The 20078-nt window shown below is 38.4% G+C and overlaps 1 protein-coding gene across 6 annotated transcripts in view; it reads right to left on the bottom strand.

Annotated features, from left to right (window-relative positions):
• Nucleotides 1-690: 690 nt before the first annotated feature.
• The window catches only part of GABRA1 (gamma-aminobutyric acid type A receptor subunit alpha1), a 38836-nt gene continuing 19448 nt past the window's right edge, over nucleotides 691-20078 (bottom strand). For all 6 annotated transcript variants that reach the window (XM_082214739.1, XM_082214740.1, XM_082214741.1 and 3 more), the window contains 6 exons: nucleotides 18058-18278; nucleotides 16524-16606; nucleotides 14429-14572; nucleotides 8626-8778; nucleotides 4903-5105; nucleotides 691-3104 (listed from right to left, as the gene is read on the bottom strand). In XM_082214739.1, coding sequence (XP_082070865.1) covers nucleotides 2787-3104; nucleotides 4903-5105; nucleotides 8626-8778; nucleotides 14429-14572; nucleotides 16524-16606; nucleotides 18058-18278 — 1122 coding nt within the window. In that variant the 3' untranslated portion in view covers nucleotides 691-2786. The remainder of the gene's footprint in view (nucleotides 3105-4902; nucleotides 5106-8625; nucleotides 8779-14428; nucleotides 14573-16523; nucleotides 16607-18057; nucleotides 18279-20078) is intronic.

Genomic DNA, 20078 nt, shown 5'->3' with positions numbered 1-20078 from the left:
CTTCCAAATCACTCATTTTCTATAACATGGCAAAAGAAATTTCTGTCTGCTTTATCATTTATCAAATCGGTCTTAAAATGAAGCCATGTTTAAACATAAGATAAGCCAAGTAAAAAACATTCGCTTGTGTTATTCGTAGTATTTTTTTAACTTTATTAGTATAATTAGAATTACAGTATGACATAAAATAACGAGCTTTTGCTAAACTCTGTAAAGCATTGCATGCGTCTGCCATAAACAACCTCTATTATAGATTTAGGTTTTATTGCCACATCACTGCACTGAGGTGCAATAAACATTCAATGTCATCTTTTGTTTTTGTTTTTTTAAATTATCCCAGGAGTAAACAGAAACTGTCCTCTATAAGAGTGTATCATTATTTTCAAGGAAGACTTACTATTATTACATGGTTTAGCAAAGCACTGTAAAAAAGCTACATAGAGAGAATACCTTGTCCTTGATAAACTGTGCAATCAGGTTTATACAATATACTATTCACATAGACTAACAAACTAAGAGATGATATTATGCAGTCATTGAATAGCAAAAAAAGCAGACTAGTTAAGTAATATTCACATCTAATGTGCAAAATGCAGACCAAAAAGTAGCAAAATGGATAATTAGGAAGGTAAAATGCCCTGAATGAACACACTAGTTTAAACGCCAAAAATAACAAGATAAACAAATACCGAAGTTAAAGAGTCGTATTTTATTTTATTTTATTTTCTATACATATATCTACACATAATACCAGAAGATTACACATCCTCCTTTAGCAAGCTCCAATCAAATTCGCTCATCAAGTTTAGACAGGACTAAATGGTAGACAATGAAGCATTAGTTTTTGTTTAAAAAAAGTCTCCTTTTCTAAAGAAAAAGTTAACTATTTCGTTTTGTAGATACTAAGTGAGCAGCAACCTCTTGATTTATTGAGAAAGAGTATATAAAACATTGCCTGTAACATGTATAGATATCAAACTGACTATCTTATTAGCTATTTTGATTGAAGGTCCATGTAGCATTGTTTTTTAAAATGCATTCACTACCATGTGTTATGGATTCTGAACCACTGCGTTAAATGCTTCCAAAATCCCATCAGTGTCTCCAACATTTTGAAAATATCCAACTCTGAAATTTGACTCCCCCCTCTTAAAATAAATTCTCATCAGAAATGAAACTGGCTAGAATTATTTTTTGAAGGGAATACTAATAACTTGCAAAATGGACATCTTGTATTTAAAGCCCTTACATATTGTTCCTACAAATATATTGCTACAGTAAAAATGAAATGTAATAAGTTTACTCAATAAAATGTATTTTCCTGTACATTCTTTTGTGTATGTTTTTTCTGTATTTAATGCTACATATATTACATCACTTATAATTAACAGTTATGTATCAGCAAATATAGCAATAATATACAGATGATTTTTGTCTTAAATATTTTACCATTTTCCTACCAAATATAACTCCATTTTTTTTTGTATTCACGCGTTACCTGAGCATACCAGTCTTAGCCTAATAATATACACTGGATGACAGCTTCAACCTGCAAGTACTGTACAGATAGCCACTTTACAAATGGAATTAATTCCAAGCTCTCCTCTATGTCTTTCTTACATTTAGTCTTTTCATTTTCTTTCAAATGCCACTGACTCCTTTTTTGTTTTTAGCTGCAGGCTCTAAATATGTTTCTTTTTAAAATATAACATATTAAGAGCTTAGAGAGGTGAACCGTACACAATATATTAAGAACATAAAAAAGTAAAAAAATGTACAATCTCATGCTGTATATTTACAAATATTATCGAAATAATAGATTTTGTCTTTCTCCTATCCTTATATTTCAATCTAAAGCTTTTAATGTACGGTTTTATAAAATAATACATTCAACTTTTCTAGAGCTTGCAAAACTGTGTTCTTGTGTTTTTTTCTCCTTCCTATAACAAACAAAAACCTAACCAAAACAAAAAATTCACCCTGTAAATAATCCAAGAGTCGATTTCTCTAACGCGTTAGAAGTAATTAGAGCTCTGCACTTAATGTGCAATAGATTCAGTATTATCAAGTCAAGTGACAATCTGATGCTTAAAATAAGACTGCAGCGAGAGAGCATATTAAAGCATTCATCATCGTTAATCAAATGTGCTATTCTGTGATAACCTGTACCATTAGTAAGTAGGCTTCCTTTTATGTAAATAACATTATATACTTTTTAAACTGGTGGTTGGTAATTTAGGCAAAGAAAGAAAGAAAAATAAATCTAGGAAAAATACTGTATTTTCTGGAATCCACCACTTTGGAAAGATGTATATATTCTATAAAAGAACTGAAAATAAGTAGCACTCCAAAAATGGAAAATACCATACCATATGTGCAACATGAACATATATAAAGACTGCTTTACCTTCTATCATTTTGCATAAAAATATTTCTCTTCTGACATGTACAGCATCTGTTATGGGAACATTCAGCAATAGGCTATCTACAAGTGATTTGGATTTCTTACATTTCCCTCTCTTGTTCAGATTCACGGTTCAGAATCAGGTGTCTACATCACATTGTTACAGCCCTAGAGTACAGAATTAATATCTTTTCTATTATATATTTATATATATATATAATATACTTTTACTTCATAAAATAAGGAAATCTCAATTTCTTTTAAGACAGAGGCAATGAAGCAAATGGGAATTGCTGTGTGTTTAAAACCAAAAATAATAATATTAATAAGACAATCCCCAGTGCAAAAGAGACTGAACAAACTATATATATGGTTAATGGGGTTAGTGAGGAGGAGGGTTTTGGTCTTTAAGCTGGGGCTCTCTATTTAAATAGGTAGCCCAATACACTAAATTAAAAATCCCAAAAAGCAATGGGAATGCTATTCTTGATAGTCGGTCAATTTTGCTGACGCTGTTAAAAGTTTTCTTGGGTTCTGGAGGTTTTGCGTCAGCTTTGACTTCTTTTGGCTCTATTGTTGCGCTTTTAGCAATGGTAGCTAGTCCAGGGTCCCTTGCGATATTAGCGGTGAAGCTAGTTGCTGTCGCTGGTGCTGTGAACGAGTTGTTTTTCATAATCAGAGGATCCTTTACTTTCTTTGGCTAGGAATGAGAAAACATAGACTTTAATCCAATACATCCATTTGACCATCCATTCAAATGCTTGGACGGCTCTGAGACATATGTATGCTTTAGGAATATGCAAAACATTCCTTTTGTTTTCCACATGGCTATTTCCATATTGTAAAAAAACAAACCATGAGATTGCATTTCCTGGCCATTTATGCACAAAAGCAGATGTGCACATTTAGGAAGGGCAAAATTTTCTGATATTTGTTTAAAAGTCATGGGGAACTTTAAATACACATGTGTTGATGGGAATGTATATATGTAGGTTGTTTTATATAGATAAGTTTGTTTTAACAGAAATTTGTCTTGTAAGCATGGGTGCATCCTTTCCCATAAAAATGAAAAGGCTCTTTGATAGAGTAGGATGTAGAAGAAGGGGATACCACTGTTTACACAATTCCCTGAGAAAAAATCAATTTAATTTAGTGGAATTTTATTTTGAATAGACATTCCTATGATTGCACAATTCCTATTATGCATGCCCCCCCCATTTGAAATTCTACCTAGATTATATTGTTCACCTAATCTCCCATTCTATACATGTTGTTTTGCACAGCAGCTTCTGAGCTACAGCAGCAGACTTTGTAGTAAAAGCATTGAATTATTATTATTATTATTATTATTATTATTATTATTATTATTATTAGTGCCTGTAAAAGTTCATAACAGTTCTTTGCTAGCCCAGTGCATTACATTACAGCACTGCATATGAGAGGGCTAGTAACTGGTTGGCAGCCATGTATAGAAATGGAGGAAGTGTCACTTCTATGTTTGCCAAGTGCACCTGAGCACAGAGATGTGTGGCAGAACTACACATATTCATTTTAGAAAAGAACGGAACTTTAGATGAGAGAACTCCATTTTCTTCATTCATTTCAATTAAATGAATGGAAATCCAAATGAACGAGCTCCAAATGAAAAATCCATTAGTTTGCCATTAGTTCTATTCATTTAATTGAACTGGAAGCCTGGAAAGGCCTGTACAGACCATGGAGATGTCACATGTAGGAGAAAAGAGGCAGAGAGCAGTGAAACGGACAGAGGTGAATGCTGTCCAGTCTCTATCCAACCCCTTGCCTACTTATTTTTAAAAAAACCTTTTGGCATCGTCTCCAAGAAAGCCTCCAGCAACGTGCAGTCTTCTGCCAACATCGCAATTTTCCCCAGTGCTATTATTTTCAGACTCAAGGGTCTGGATGGCACGTGCATATACATCTCTTGATGTCTTGTGATTTGATGAATCATCCCTTGGTGGCTCACTGCTGAATGTCCAAATTTTCTCAACTGAAAAGTCTTATTTTGACATGGCAACAAGGGTGATATGCAAGCTGTCTTTGAGGTGCTGAATTGATGTTAGCTGTTTCACACATATATGCAATTGCTCAGCTATTCACATGCATATGTGTGATTCGCTCTTAGCTGCAATCTGAAAAGGAGCTGCAGTAAATTCCATATTTCAATGCAGATATGAACTTTTTTAAAAAAAAATCTTAATGGGCTGCTGAATTTATAAAGAAGTTGCTTGTTAATGTTGAAAGGGAACTGCTAGCATCTGAGTTGTAACATCTTTGGGAGGAATTAATGATACTGGATTCCTTGTAACAGTCCTAATACAAGGGGGAGGGGCAGAGAGAGCAAATTGAACTCTGAGGGGCTTACATTTGAATGAGAATGCTTAGGACAGATTATCAAGTTCAAGCACTTTGGTTCTGTAGGATCATGTTCCCCATGCAACGTGTACAGTGGGTCATATGACAATGTATATTATTACCTTTTCGGGAACAACACTCTTGCCATCCCATGCATAGCCTCTCTTTGTAAAGTAGTTCACTGTTGCAAATTCAATCAGTGCCGAGAAAACAAACGCATAACACACGGCTATGAACCAATCCATAGCAGTGGCATAAGCCACCTTGGGGAGAGAATTCCGTGCACTGATGCTCAGGGTGGTCATTGTCAGCACAGTTGTCACTCCTGAAAAGCAAAGCAAGAACATTTCAGAACTCATGCAATCGCCACCCTGTTGCCTACTCCCATCCACCTCACAACTGCGATATCGCTTTGAGTATATGCCATTGTAGAAGAGGAGGAGAAGAAGAGTTTGGATTTGATATCCCACTTTATCACTACCCGAAGGAGTCTCAAAGCAGCTAACATTCTCCTTTCCCTTCCTCCCCCACAACAAACACTCTGTGAGGTGAGTGGGGCTGAGAGACTTCAGAGGAGTGTGACTGGCCCAAGGTCACCCAGCAGCTGCATGTGGAGGAACAGAGACACGAACCCGGTTCCCCAGATTACGAGTCTACCGCTCCTAACCACTACACCACACTGGCTCTCTCAACTGTAGTTAGTTACAGACGTCTTCAGGTTTGTTTAGCAATACCATGGTCCTTTTTGTAATACAAGCATTGGATTCACCAGCAGGAGCATCCCCTGACCAGAGTTCCACTTGGGGTGTGCTCCAGCAAGCAGAGTTGCAGAGTGTGGCTTTTGTCTTCTACCCCTCTAGCACTCAATGCTACCTCTCACACTGTCCCAGATGTTTGGAGGACCCTTTGGATGCATGTGAGAAGTGGCACTGGCAGCCACCAAGGGAGGAGGGATTGGCAAAAGTTGTTTCTCCCACTCTGCCTGGGGGATCCCTTCCCTGGATCAAAAAACTTGAGTCCGCCAAAGGAGAAGTCTGGACCAGATATAGATGTAGGAACAGATCAGTCAAGATCCAAAGTGCTACTTTAGAGTGCCCAAGGGCTTGTGTGTTTGTGTGTGTGTGTAGGAGGCATTGTTGTGGGCAAATCCTAAATCCAAGCTCTCCTTGACACGTGGAAGGAGTTTCAGATACCTCACATCCTAGCTATAGATAAAACTTACTGAGTGACAGGCATTATTTTCATTCAAGTATTCTCTATTTTTATTGGATTTGAAGTTTGTTTTATGCCTGTTTTTATTGTTAATTGCTTTGTGATGTTTTATGGGGAAAGATTCATAAATGAAACGGATAGTATTGAACATGTGCAGGGTAGCTACTTTTATATATACCACACCATCTTGTGCATGTTTACATCAAAGAAATTTCCACTGTGGGCAATGGTGCTTGCTTCCAGGCAAATGAACCCAGGATTGCAGCATTAGATGTTGCAGTAACATAGAATCACAGAGAGTTGGAAGTGACACGAAGGGTCATCTAGTCCAATCACCTGCAACGCAATGCAGTCACCTGATTTATGGCAGTTCCCATGCTGTCTATCTTCCATTAATACTGATGATAGGAAATCATCAGGTTGCAGCTGGAGAAATCAAGTCATATCAGGATTGCCCCTGACTACTGGACAGGGTGAGGAAGTCCACATGAGAGGACAGAAGGTAACCCAGTTTAGGTGTTAAAACAATTTGAAAACAGAACACAGAAACAGCGGGAGTGGGGATGAGCACACCAGCTCTGCTGCTCTCTCACCCCCCTGCCCCTCATCACCTCCCACAAATTTTGTGCCTCACACAGGGAGCCTCTTATACTCCAGGCTCACTGTGCAATGCTGATATCTGGAAAATCAGGGTTTTACATCATGTGGAGAAGCGTACTTGTCCCCACTCTCCTTTCCCTGTGGCCTGGATTACTATAATTCCTGAATAGGACTCTTGCTGTACCACTGAACTGGCAAAATGTCAGTTAATTGGATGATTGTGATAGTTTACCACTAGGGGATGCCATTTGGATTTTTCTGCCTGAGGCACCAAAAACATCTTGAGGCAATCCTGACTGGAATCACATCCCTCTTTGGCATTTGAGGCAAATTACAGTTATGGCTATGCCTCAACTGGACGAGCCAGCTTAATGGTTTTCAGATGAAATGAATAGTCCTTTCCATTTGTCTTCTTGTTTCTGAGCCCTATCTCACATGCTGCAGCAACATTTTCAAGCTGTTCTCCACAAGCTTACAGACTAATGCTGATGAAATAAGAAAAATATTGCTAATGTTGATTAAATAACAGGGGAAATGCCACTGTGATCATATACTTTGCATTTTGAGTAGTGATGTTGCTCACCCGCCACTGAGCAATTTTATTTTAACTAGCTGCTGCGCTTTTACTGAAAGTGAGAGGTCTGTATCTCTGTTGCATTGCTTACCGTTGCGTTAAATCACATATTCACCAGTTACCTTGACAACTGCAGACATTTCATGTATTAAATCTCTGCTGCAGTATATTTCCACTGTGTCAAGTGTTAGCCAAAACACAGAGCAATCAGAAATATCTTGCACTATCCATATTCAGATGCATTATTTATTGTCAGAGGGGGAAAATAATATGACCTTTCAATTATCAGTCATCCCTATTCTGAAATGCCTCCAACTGCATAACAATTTGTGTAGAAAAAACTGACTTTAAGGCTGTAGTCCTGTCCAGCACAATCCTATGAATGTCTGCCCAGGCCCGTTAAGTTGCTTATACTCTCATGTAAATGTGCATAGGATTGGAGCCTAAATCACAGAGAAGTAAATGGAATTTAAGCACCCTGGTCACTCACAGAATAATGAATCAAACTCTGCTGTTTGTTTCTGTGTGTTTACATTCATATGAAATATTTGGAGGTTTTCCTTTTCCATGATAGCTAAACATAAAGCTTTAGAAGGGAAAACCTAGTCAAATGCAATATATATAACCCCCCAGAATGAATTGAATTGCTTTGTGCAGCCTTCCCTAACTTGGTGTTTTGCCCTGCCATCCCCACATACAGCAGACAATTGCATACAATTCTCATCTGGAGAGCATCCAGCTGAGAAAGGAGGCTTTGTGTCAGGAGCTACTGACAGTGTCTCATAGAATCCTTCATGGAAGCCCCATCACCAGTAATGGACCAAACCCAAAGAGCAATGCTGTGCATGCTAGTCCAACTCCTGCTGCAGCATCCCCTGTTGGCACCACTCCCACACTGCCCAGCCATACAGAGCTTGCCTGTTCAACAGGGAAGCCTGTTGAACAGACAGAAATTTTCAAGTGCTTAGGACCCTGATCACGCAGGATTGTGGAAGGCCTACCTACATTCAGCAGGCATCCCATCAGTGGAAGAGCTGCTGGTGACTGGAGAGCATGGGGCCCACTCTTTGTCCATGCAATACTTTGTGCATTGCACAATACAGCCATAGACTTCACAGACCGGCATTTTATTGGTTTCTGTGGTCCTTGTCTTGCTATTGTCTAACACCATGATATTGCCACAGAAGCCTGGAGATAAGAGGTGCTAAAACACTGGTTGAGGGAAACTGTTCTCCATTATTCTGCTTATTCCAAGACCAGAGCAGGCTGGTCCGTTAGGGCAATTGAAGAGCTGCCCCAGCAACCTCAGCCAGCCCCCAACCGGCATGCCTTTTACTAACAATCAATCAGGAAGTAGCTCTGTCTGTCACTGCCTCTGACTTCACTTATGTTTGGTCTCCCTGACTTTCGCCCTTACCAGTCGAACTGAGCACCAGTCACCAGTGTACAAGACACTTACCGAAGACAGTTCTTGCTGGAACGGATTCTCTGTTGAGCCAAAAGGATACCTGGGATAGAATCACTGTCATAATGCAGGGCAGGTATGTTTGAATGACAAAGTAACCAATCTTTCTCTTCAAATGGAAATGGGTCATCATCACAACATACTCTCCTGAATGGGAGGGGGGAAACCCAAGAACGAAACGTCAATGAAATTCCTATGGTACAACATGCTTCAAATTCACCGAACAGAAATCATGCAGAAACTAGTATACTTTTTGTGTGTGGGATATGTTGTTTATTGTTTTTGCAACAGCTAGTCAAGAAATTCAGGAAAGGTTAAGAATTCCAGGCTTGGACTTTTGGAAGTGGAAGTGTTCTCCCCCCCCCCAAAAAAAAAAATCATCTAAGAGGCTTTAAAGGTAAGATACATCATGCCAAGTGATTTAAAGCTGCACTTCCCATCATCTTAAAATTCCATTTGGATAGATTTTGCCAGTGACCCCTTATTTCTTGTTTTTCTCCTTCTCCTGATAGGGATAAACTCAGCAGAAGCATCTTGCTCTCTGGACATCTTCTGGAGAGTATCTGCTCTTTGCTTATGGGATATCGTGGCTTGGATTGCATAGATCAGGTTTCTGCTACCTTTGGATCACCAAGCTGAATACAGCTCATCTGCCCTGGTTGGCAGTGTTGTCCCAATAGCAGCAAAAATGCAGCTTCTTGTTTTTGTTGCATTTCTAGGACTGCAAAAATAAGGGGAGGTCATCATGTATCTGGGATGGTCACTATTCATAGCTGGTAGATTGGGTTCACCTTGGTCATCTCAAGTTGTACAACCCTGGCGTAGATTGACATTTGAGGGGTTTGACTGGGCTGACTTTGTTTTAGGAGTGGTGATTTGCCCAAATGTCCTTCAGACCCTACCTATATCTGGTTTTTATAAATTAGTTTCCTGGCTTAGCTTTCCTCTTTTTAAAAGGGCAAATTGTTCAATGAAAATCACGGTGGTATCCGATAACTATTTAATGGCCCTTGTGAAATGGTGTTTTCCAGAAATTAAGCAAGCGCCTCCTTTTTAATCTCATCATTTGTGACAGTTAGTTGAAAATTTAATATCTGGAAAAGATCAAATTCCTTAGGGTGTCTAATAATGTGGTATTGTATTCGGCACAGAGAGAACTGAAACAAAACAAATGTCAGCAGAGAAAAGAAACGCGAAGGTCTGAAATCAAAGGAAATCATCTCTTCAAACCAGAAATGATGCATAAAATAGTGCTAGATCTTTTTGAGCAAGGGCCCCCAATCATGTCCCAATGTGAAATGGAGGGTGGTTTATATGTGTCCCACTCTCTATAAGTAAATATAAGCCAATACTTAAGAGCAAACCTAGTGGTCTTTGGTGAAGCATCAGAAGGCACATTCAGCCAGTTTAATGGGGACTAGTGCATGGTGTGTGGGAATGCTCATACAGATGTGAAACAGATGTGCAAAGAGTGTTTTCTAGGCAATTCCTACCCATCTTACTCCAAAATATATGCCAGAAGCAAAAACAGTTAAGGTGTTTAATATTACCAAGATCTGAAGTTGCACAGCAGCACTCTATCTTTACTTAGTCTAGCAAAGTATATATTAATTTGCAAGGATGCAGAATTATTGGGCGCAGGGGGAAAGCAAGCTGCTGGAATGCACTGATTTTAGAGATTCTCACCTATTCATAAAAATATTTGTTCAGTTTTATTCTTAATGGTTAAGTAGGTTTTGCACAAATACTTCCTCAAAATGTTGCCAAAAAAAATGATCCAGGGAGCACTGGAAGGCTTTGCTTCAGTGAAAGGCTTGTGAATCCAGGGTTGTTTAGTGTATTAGAAAAAGACAATTTAAGAAAGAAAATGATATTGATTTATATAATATATTATCTACATGGTGAGGGGGTCACTTCAGGAAGCATGAATCTGTGAATCCAGGGTTGTTTAGTGTATTAGAAAAAGACAATTTAAGAAAGAAAATGATATTGATTTATATAATATATTATCTACATGGTGAGGGGGTCACTTCAGGAAGCATGAATCTGTCTGTTTCAGATCATGTTACTTTTGCATGTTACCAATCATTCAATTCACCATGATTCCATGTTAATCTGCCATTTTGAAATTCATCTCAAAATATGTCTTTTAATTAAATGCAATTAGCTGTGAATTATCATTTCAAAATATGTATTTATTTCATATTATATGTAAATGAATATTTTGATATGTTTAAACCACTGAGAATATTTGGAATGTTGCAAAATATGGCGGATAGCTAAAATTCTGTGTTACAGATTAACCAGAGAGGTGTGGGTCAGGTCATTTTATATAAAAAAATCATCAAGAATCTCTGAGGTATTTCAGTGAAATTGATTGACAACAATGTGAGCAAGATAATTAATTCATGGAATTTATTCACTGCTGAAGACACTGCAATGGCCTCTAGGTGAAGTGGCACAAAAGGTAAATGTGTTCTTTCTCCTACGTAGATTTTTGAAAAGGCAAAATATCTGCCTTTGACCTTTCTTTTGTTATGTAAGTGCCAGGGTAAATCACATGATTTAAAAGGTGGGCCTTCATTAATCCTTTCGTTTCTCTCCCCAACATATATTTTAATGGTCATAGTTCACTCTTCAATTTCTCTGTCTACTGTGTCTGCATATGTAGATAGATGGATACTGTGCTTTTCCTGGGGGGTACGCATACCCTTAAACATTTTGTGAATCTAAGTTTGGCCTCATTGAGGGGCAGTATTTCAATATGAGTAGGAAAATGAGAGTACCTCTAAACATCTTTTTTTAGGAAAAAAAGCACTGGATAGATAGATGATAGATAGATAGATAGATAGATAGATAGATAGATGATAGATAGATAGATATGATAGATGATAGATAGATAGATAGATAGATAGATAGATGATAGATAGATAGATAGATAGATAGATGATAGATAGATAGATAGATAGATAGATAGATAGATAGATAGATGATAGATAGATAGATATAGATAGATGATAGATAGATAGATAGATAGATAGATAGATAGATAGATAGATAGATGATAGATAGATAGATGATAGATAGATAGATAGATGATAGATAGATAGATAGATGATAGATAGATAGATAGATAGATAGATAGATAGATAGATAGATAGATAGAAGATAGATAGATGATAGATAGATGATAGATGATAGATGGATAGATAGATGATAGATGATAGATGATAGATAGATAGATAGATAGATAGATAGATAGATAGATAGATGATAGATATAGAGATAGATAGATGATAGATAGATAGATAGATGATAGATAGATAGATAGATAGATAGATAGATAGATAGATAGATATAGATAGAGTAGATATAGATATACTCTCTAGTTCACTATTTCCAACACAGACTCAAGTTTATCAAGCAGAGGTCTCCTAGACCCTCGTCCTTCATACCTCCGATTTAAAATATTAAAATAACTGAACCTGAGATCTTATGCACTCTTTCACTGCATTATTTCCCCCCAGAGTATCCCTCCAGGGTTACGCATATGTTTATGTATCTAGTTATCAGGGAGGGAGAGAACAGTTTGCAAGCGTAGCTTTTTCTCGTTCCTCCATTGTATGTATCTATTTAGCAGTGATGTGGCAACATTTCAGGTGAGGGCCTCTCCAACCTTTCAAAAGGGTGCAATCTTCACTGTGCAGTGTTGTAGACTTAGCTTTCTTTCTTCTTTACTGGATAAGTTCCTTTGATATTGTTTATTCCTTGATGCAAGTTCCTATCCTGTTTTGTTTTGTTTTTACTTGTCTGTACAAACATCTTGTGCAGAACTTGGCGCTAATCATAAATAATAGTGATTAATGTCTTTTAAGCCATTATGCTAATTTTGTTTTGATATCTTTGCAAATTGGAATCCCTTATTTTTTCTGCCTGAACTGCCTCGTTCCTGACAGCATTGAGAAGATGATGTGAACAGTGACTCGAATTTTAACTATGCTCCTTCCATTAAGACTACATTTCTGTAGGGAACGCAAATAGCAGGATGGATAAATGATCTTTCATATCCTGGCTTCTTTGGATGGAAATAAAGGTTTGTTTTGCACATTCCTGAAGATGCAACCAGTCAGGCTGTAGTTCTGATACAGCTCAGCACTCTCCGAGATGCTTATTTAGTTCATGATTGACATGGAAAAGTATGCTTGTGTGGGAGGCAAAATATTACAGTGGCTGGAACCTCAGATTCAGCTCTGCAAAACAGAAATAGCTGCTTTCTTAATGGGATAATTTGGTAGGTTTCAATGACCATTCAGTCTGAGACCAATGAGGGCCTTTCTTGAAGTCACTCCCATTGGGTTTTGCTAATATGGCTTATAATTGTTGTTATTATTATTATTATTAAGATGAGGAGAAAGAGAAATGGGCAAAATAAAACTAATTTTGGTAGCTTTGATAACCCAGTGTTTGAACAGTTGTATGCATGCCAGGCAGCTTATAGAATGTCATGCAACATGGACACTGAGCTCTGTTTGTTTGTATGCTTGAGCTTCACAGGCAGTGTGATTTATTTTCCCAGAAAATGGTAACACTCAAGCTTATGAACAAATGGTGCTCAATTTTAACAGCAAAAGGAGTAGGTGGGTGACAGGAACTGAATCTTCTCCCAGCTGTCACTTATTATCCCACAACCCATTTCCCACAACTTTTGCACAGCTAAAACATCCAAGGAACGGACAACAAAAATTAAAAACTATAAACATTTCAAAAATAACAATTTAAGAAAACCCAAAAGATAGCAGCAAGTAAAATCAAGATGGGTGGTTTGTCAAAATGCCTCCCGGAACAAAAGAAAGTTTTCTGCTTCCTTCTGAGATGGGATAGTCTACCATTTCAGCACCACAACATAAAATCCTTTCAAGTGTCCTAACAGACCACACCTCAGATGCATGTGAAACATGCGAGTGGAACTTAGGAAGTAAAAGTCATAGGTAAAATTATACATTATGTGAAAAGAACTGTCCTAGATCACAGTTAGTCACTGGGCATGTATGCTTCCTGGGTTCTTTAACACCAAAAAAATTATCCAGAATATTCCACAGAACTCCCCATATACTTCAGTCATCAGTTGGAGCACTGCTTACAGTGCTGGCCTTGTCTGAAGGAAGGTTGAGTACCTCAAAAGACAGGGCATTTTTGGTGGTTATGCCTATACTGTGGGCTTCCCTCCCCAGAGACTACCATATTTTTATATGGATTCTGAGATTTTTTTTCTGTGATTGTTGTTATTTACATTTATTTATTGCTCACTATATAAAATGTCTCAAAATGACTTACAATTGTAAAAAAAAAGCATACAAACATTGAAAGAAATAAGGCAGCATTATTTACTAAACGTGTTCATCCTGCAATATCATTAAAAGGCTAAATCCTGCCCCACTCTATGAAAACATGAACCCCAAAACAGGCAGGTACCATATGATCCCAATCAAGAATAAAAGTTTAAGTGTAAGTTTTGCTAGTTTTAGGTATGTAGCTAGATTACTGCTGCTTGCTGGTGGTGTAAAATATTTTCTATTTCCACTACCAAATAATTTCAGTTGTATTGTTTTTATTTTTTGTGGCCTGACTAGAGCCATATGGCAGAGCATATGAAGAGCATATGGCAGAGGACAAATTTAAAATAAATTATAAAAATACATCTCATGAGATATGTCATTATTTTATGCAGCGTTCCTGACATTGATAATACACTTGCTGATCTGGCTTAGTAGAGAGAGAGACCATATTTATCACCCACCTGTACTGGACTGCACAATTCCAGAATCTACGGTTTGTCCCATGAGATCATATTGATTCAACCGAGAGCCATCTTCAGCTACTACAACAGACCTTGCTGGTTCCCGTGTCCATTCGTACATCACCTCTGATTTCGTATAAGCATCTAATTAGAGGAGGGGAAAGTCATTTCCAAAGACGGCTCAAAAAAGTAATAATTGGCTACTCTGTTTCTCATCACACCATTCACTTTCCTGTCCCTCTTGTCAACAAGAACTGCCTTTTCTCCCAACCGTTTATTTTATTTTGCAGCAACAACAATCCAATGAAGACCATGGCAGAAGTGAGTTTGCCGAACTTTTTCTTTCTGTTATCCAAATGCACACCATGAAATGGCAGCAATATTGAGAGGTGTATTTTAAGAATATTTGATATGAAGGCATATACTGCCTTTCTGAAAGTCTTACCAAGTGCATCAACCCAAAAAGCACAAGTAAAGGTTGGGGGGTTTTCTCTCTCGTTTGCCTGACTGATGGTGTGAAAGCACCTACCACAATATCCTGACTTTGGTCCAAATGTCTGACCCCATCATTCTTGAACCCACTTATACTTTGCCTTCTGTCTACCATGTATATCCCCCAGGGTGACTTGTGCAATTTCAATTAAGACCCAAACCAGTCTGCTTCCAGCCACTTCAGATTTTAGATTTAAATCCCTGAAACTGCTTGAGCAGTAGAATTATCTGAGTTTAAAGCATTTGGCAAGAACTCCAATGCCTTTCTTTTTCCCTTATCAGGTTTCTGTTGTAGTTTAAATAAGTTTCACCTTTTTAATTCCCAAGGAAATCTTCCTAATGAGTCCCTGCTTTAAACCGCGGTAGCACAAAGTTTGGAAACTATCCATCACTCCTTTCTGCACACTTGGTAAATGCAAGACTCTTTAGTCCATAGTAAGTCATTCTGTTTTAGTACCCAATAGGGAGAAATTATAGAGCTAGTATGCTGACCTCCATAATAGATCAAGGTACTAAATATCAGGAAAATACGGCATTTATAGTGGAAAGAGAATTTATAATTGATGGAGCAAGTTGTATTATCTTGACACCCCAATGCGCTAATGCTGTTGGTGCAATGATAGGGTTCACCAGCACTGAAGAAGGTCAGTTTGTAAGCAGAACTTCTTCTAATACTACAGGCAGAAGATATTCAGAGCTGTGACCACTCCCAAACTCATCTTTTGGATGAGAAGCTGACACTGGGTATGGAATCTAGTACAAAAGGTTGTTTTTCCCCAAGATAGCAGCTGAAGGAGTGACTACTATATCTCAGATCTGTAGTAGTCACCTGGTTTTCCCAAGATGGGAATCCATTATGTTGGGAGGCAATTTGATGCAAAATATTCCTCCTGATGGTCTCTCTCACTTCATGGGATCCTACACAATTATTTTCAAAATAGCTTGGGCAGAGACATGAAATAGTAATACTGGGAATCATTGCTTGGTGGGCATTGGCAAGGGCCTGTGTTGATGTCTAGATCTTTAGGTCAACATGTGAACTTCAAATGGCCATCACTTCATTAGACTGAGCAGGCTCTTTGCTGTATATGGTTAGCCAGGCCCTTTGTGGTATTTTGTGAGGTTCCAAACACTCCTTTACAATTCCCATGATGCTTTTGGGAATGATTAACTGGGACATCTATGAGTTAAAATCCAACTGAAATGTGTATGATATTTGTAAGTACATCCTGCTCTTTCAATGGAACTTGTATACCAATGGATTAAACACTTATTTGCATTAATTTTCAATTTAAAACAGGATTGCTCCCATTTGAAGGATCCACATTTTCTCTGAAGAAAATGGGAACTATCTATATGCTGTGCTATCACAGTGCTTTGTATAAACCTGGAGCGGAGCCATTTCCTTCTTTGGCTAAGGCCTATGCCAGACAGGATTACATTTATTCATGTAGAAAATCTTCATTTAAAAAATAAAAATGCAGTGATTGGAAAATGTGTGTACACACATACAGTTCCAGGCTTTTAAGTCTCCTGTTCTGACTGTTAAGTGGCCTGTGGAAAGGAAGGATGGGGGGGGGAATGATTGTTAAAGTCAACTTACAGCTTCCAAATTTCAAAGGGCAAGCATGTGCATCCATGGGAAAGTCTTCTAAATGCATTGGACATTCTGCTCTCACTGTGAGTCTATAAGGGGTCACAGGTAATAGTACACATTTAGGAGCAAAAAGTGGCTTTAATACAAATTATAATAAAAGATATGTATTCCAGCACAGTTTGGTTAATGTAGTATATCAAATTATCATTTGCATGAGCTTCCTGAAGAACACTTGCTCACTTGGCTTAAAAAAGGCATTTTTCACTTCTGCTCACCCTTCTATTGTCACCTTGCAAGTATCTTTATCAATAGCAATAATGTTTTGTGCTATGTTATTACTAGGATCTTTGTAGTTTTCAGTTTGCTCTGTCGGCCACATTGAGGGGTTCAGCGTTTGGACTAGAATGGTGGATAGAATACTCAATTTATCAATAAATAAAACTCAGTAGTCACTGGTTATTTTTGCTTTTGAGGCCAGCTCCAACACCCTTACTCCAGTGCTCATTTCAGTAGGACTAGGCAGGAAAAAATGGAGTTGCATTGTGAAAGTCTAGTATGCAATAGCAAAGCTAGATTTCTGCTAGGTCTCTTGGTCTCCTTCTCCATTTAAGCTGCTTTCATTACTTTCAATTTGTTCCCTTTTTATTGCTCAGGGTTGCTCGTCATCATTACATTCAGAACAGAGCAGTGCTGAAGGTACACATTTCTGAAAGTCAGAAATATACCATTTATTAACTATGTTTATACCCCTCCATTCATTGAAGGAGCGTAAGATGATGTACCTGGTTGTGGCCACCCATGTAACAACTCCAGGTTCATGAAGGAATGGAGATTTGAACCTGGCTCTTCTCCATCCTAGTCAGGCACCCTAACCACTACACTAGGCTGATTTTCAGGAGAATTCCCAGCCCTTTTGTAAAAGAGTTCCTTGTACTTTTATGCTCTTCCTCTTTTTCTGTTCCAGAACACAAGCTTTTACTGGAGTCTGCCAAGCAGACCAGAAATGCCTATGCTCCTTCTGAGGAGCAAAATCAGCTCTGGATCTTGTAAAAGGAGCAAAACAATATCCCGTTCTTCCCGTCTCATTAGTGTGCTTGGCTTGCCAAGTGAGACAAACCCCAACTTGTCATATACAGGATGCTACTTTAATGCCATGGAGGAAAAGACTGTTTTCACTGCAGCAGCTACAGCTCATCCATAAGACTGGACTGTAAGAGCCTAATCTCCAAACTTGTTAAAGTGAAATATGAAGCCTTTTCAGTATCCCAAAGAATTAAGTGGAACTTAAGTAAGCTTAAAGGTCATAAAGTGAAAAGAGAAGCTCAGAAGAGAAGAAAAATTGATACCAAAAACAGCTACATTCAGTGTATCCTTAATGTATCCTTTTCAGGATGTATACATCATTTCAAGACCTAGAATTATAAAATAAGTGGTTTTCTTTTTTAAAAAAGAGGAATATATAAATAACTTGTTCATTAAGAATGATAAATTATATAACACGATTTCATAAAAGGAGAAGGTGCCATGTTGCGATTCTTACCTCATTGTATAGAGCAGTGTCCCATCTTCCGTAATTCGCAAGAGTTTGTTAGGCATAGTCATGTTGTGAGCTACTGATTTCTTTCCATTGTGGAAAAAAGTATCTGGTGTCCATATTTTGCTGGCCATTAAATTATTAAGTCGGAGGACTTGCATGGGTCCTTTGAACTTCAGTCTTTCATCCCTCCAGCTTTGCCGGAAAAATACATCTATTGTGTATTCCTAAAAATTGGACAATGGGGAGTTTTGAAAATAGTACAGTTTGGCAATAGGACTACTGAATAGGAAAAACTTCCAGAACAAGGCAGAGCTTATTTTATATCATGTTCTCTGCTATACTGGCAAAGAATATATGAAACCCAAAATTGGCTATGGAAGGGTGTTACTCATCCAGTCTTCTGCATCTGGGCCTCTACATATGCAATATGGACAGACCTTACAGACTACCACAGAACAGTGAGATTACTTCCTCAGAGAAGTTTCATATCAAAATTCAAGTATGCAACAGCAGCCGCAACAGGGAATTCCCATGGGGAAAATGGAAGACCAGAACCTTGCTCTCTCATTCCTTGGAAACTCCTTCTCTTCACCTGAAGCTATAATAGATTTTGGATCTTTGGAACAAACAGTACAGTCCTATACATTCCTTCCAGTAGCACCTTAAAGACCAACTAAGTTAGTTCTTGGTATGAGCTTTCGTGTGCATGCACACTTCTTCAGATACACTGAAACAGAAGTTGCCAGATCCTTCTATATAGTGAGAAGGTGGGTAGGGGTATTACTCAGAAGGGTGGTGGGAATGGGAGATTGGCAGATAGCTGAGATGAGCCTGTTGACGACTCTTAACGACTGCAATAGGTCGACCTATTGGTAGGTTGATTGTATATAGGTTATATACAATAGGTTGTATATACAATTGTATATAGGTTTTGGTGTCTTCGGGTGTCTTCCCGTGTAAGAGTCGGGGTGTCTGTGCGACGTTTCGACGAGGTCTCACTCGTCATCTTCAGGCTGGTGCTTTCGGCTTCTTGTTACTGGAACAGAGCAGAATCTGGTGTTTGAGTTCCTATAAATACTGTGGAGGGGTGTGGTGTATAGCCTCCAACGTTCTGGGCAGAGAGGAAGTTCCTAGATTAGTGTGCCTCTTCTTCTTTTGTTCCTTAATTACTTGAGGGATATCTTGAGTGATTTCATGAGTGATATTCTGAATACCACTGGGTGGGTCATTAAGTGTAGATTAGTTGCTAAAGCTTTTGTGTCTTGACCTCTTGAGCTTGTGAAGAGTTTTTCTGAGAAGATGGCTGTGCTGCATTTAGTTGTGCTCTGGCTTGGCTTCGTGTATAGGGGCGAGCTGTGGTTTTGTGCCTTGTGCCAGCCAGATCTGTGTAGGGATTGCAGGGGGGTGCACAAGGCACAAAACCACAGCTCGCCCCTATACACGAAGCCAAGCCAGAGCACAACTAAATGCAGCACAGCCATCTTCTCAGAAAAACTCTTCACAAGCTCAAGAGGTCAAGACACAAAAGCTTTAGCAACTAATCTACACTTAATGACCCACCCAGTGGTATTCAGAATATCACTCATGAAATCACTCAAGATATCCCTCAAGTAATTAAGGAACAAAAGAAGAAGAGGCACACTAATCTAGGAACTTCCTCTCTGCCCAGAACGTTGGAGGCTATACACCACACCCCTCCACAGTATTTATAGGAACTCAAACACCAGATTCTGCTCTGTTCCAGTAACAAGAAGCCGAAAGCACCAGCCTGAAGATGACGAGTGAGACCTCGTCGAAACGTCGCACAGACACCCCGACTCTTACACGGGAAGACACCCGAAGACACCAAAACCTGCATTCCTGTACCCGTGAAAATCTACGAAAGCAATTGTATATAGGTTATATACAATTGTATATAGGTTATATACAATAGGTTGATTGTAAAGAGAGAGTATCATAGAATAAGCATTAACTGTGATGCATGTTACAGGAGACACTGATCCTCAATGGAGGACAGTCTCACT

Source organism: Podarcis vaucheri, assembly GCF_965113315.1.
Source record: "Podarcis vaucheri genome assembly, chromosome: 2".
Classification (NCBI taxonomy): Eukaryota; Metazoa; Chordata; class Lepidosauria; order Squamata; family Lacertidae; genus Podarcis; species Podarcis vaucheri.
The sequence above is the reverse complement of the archived record's forward strand: the minus strand, read 5'-3'. Positions and strand labels throughout refer to the sequence as shown.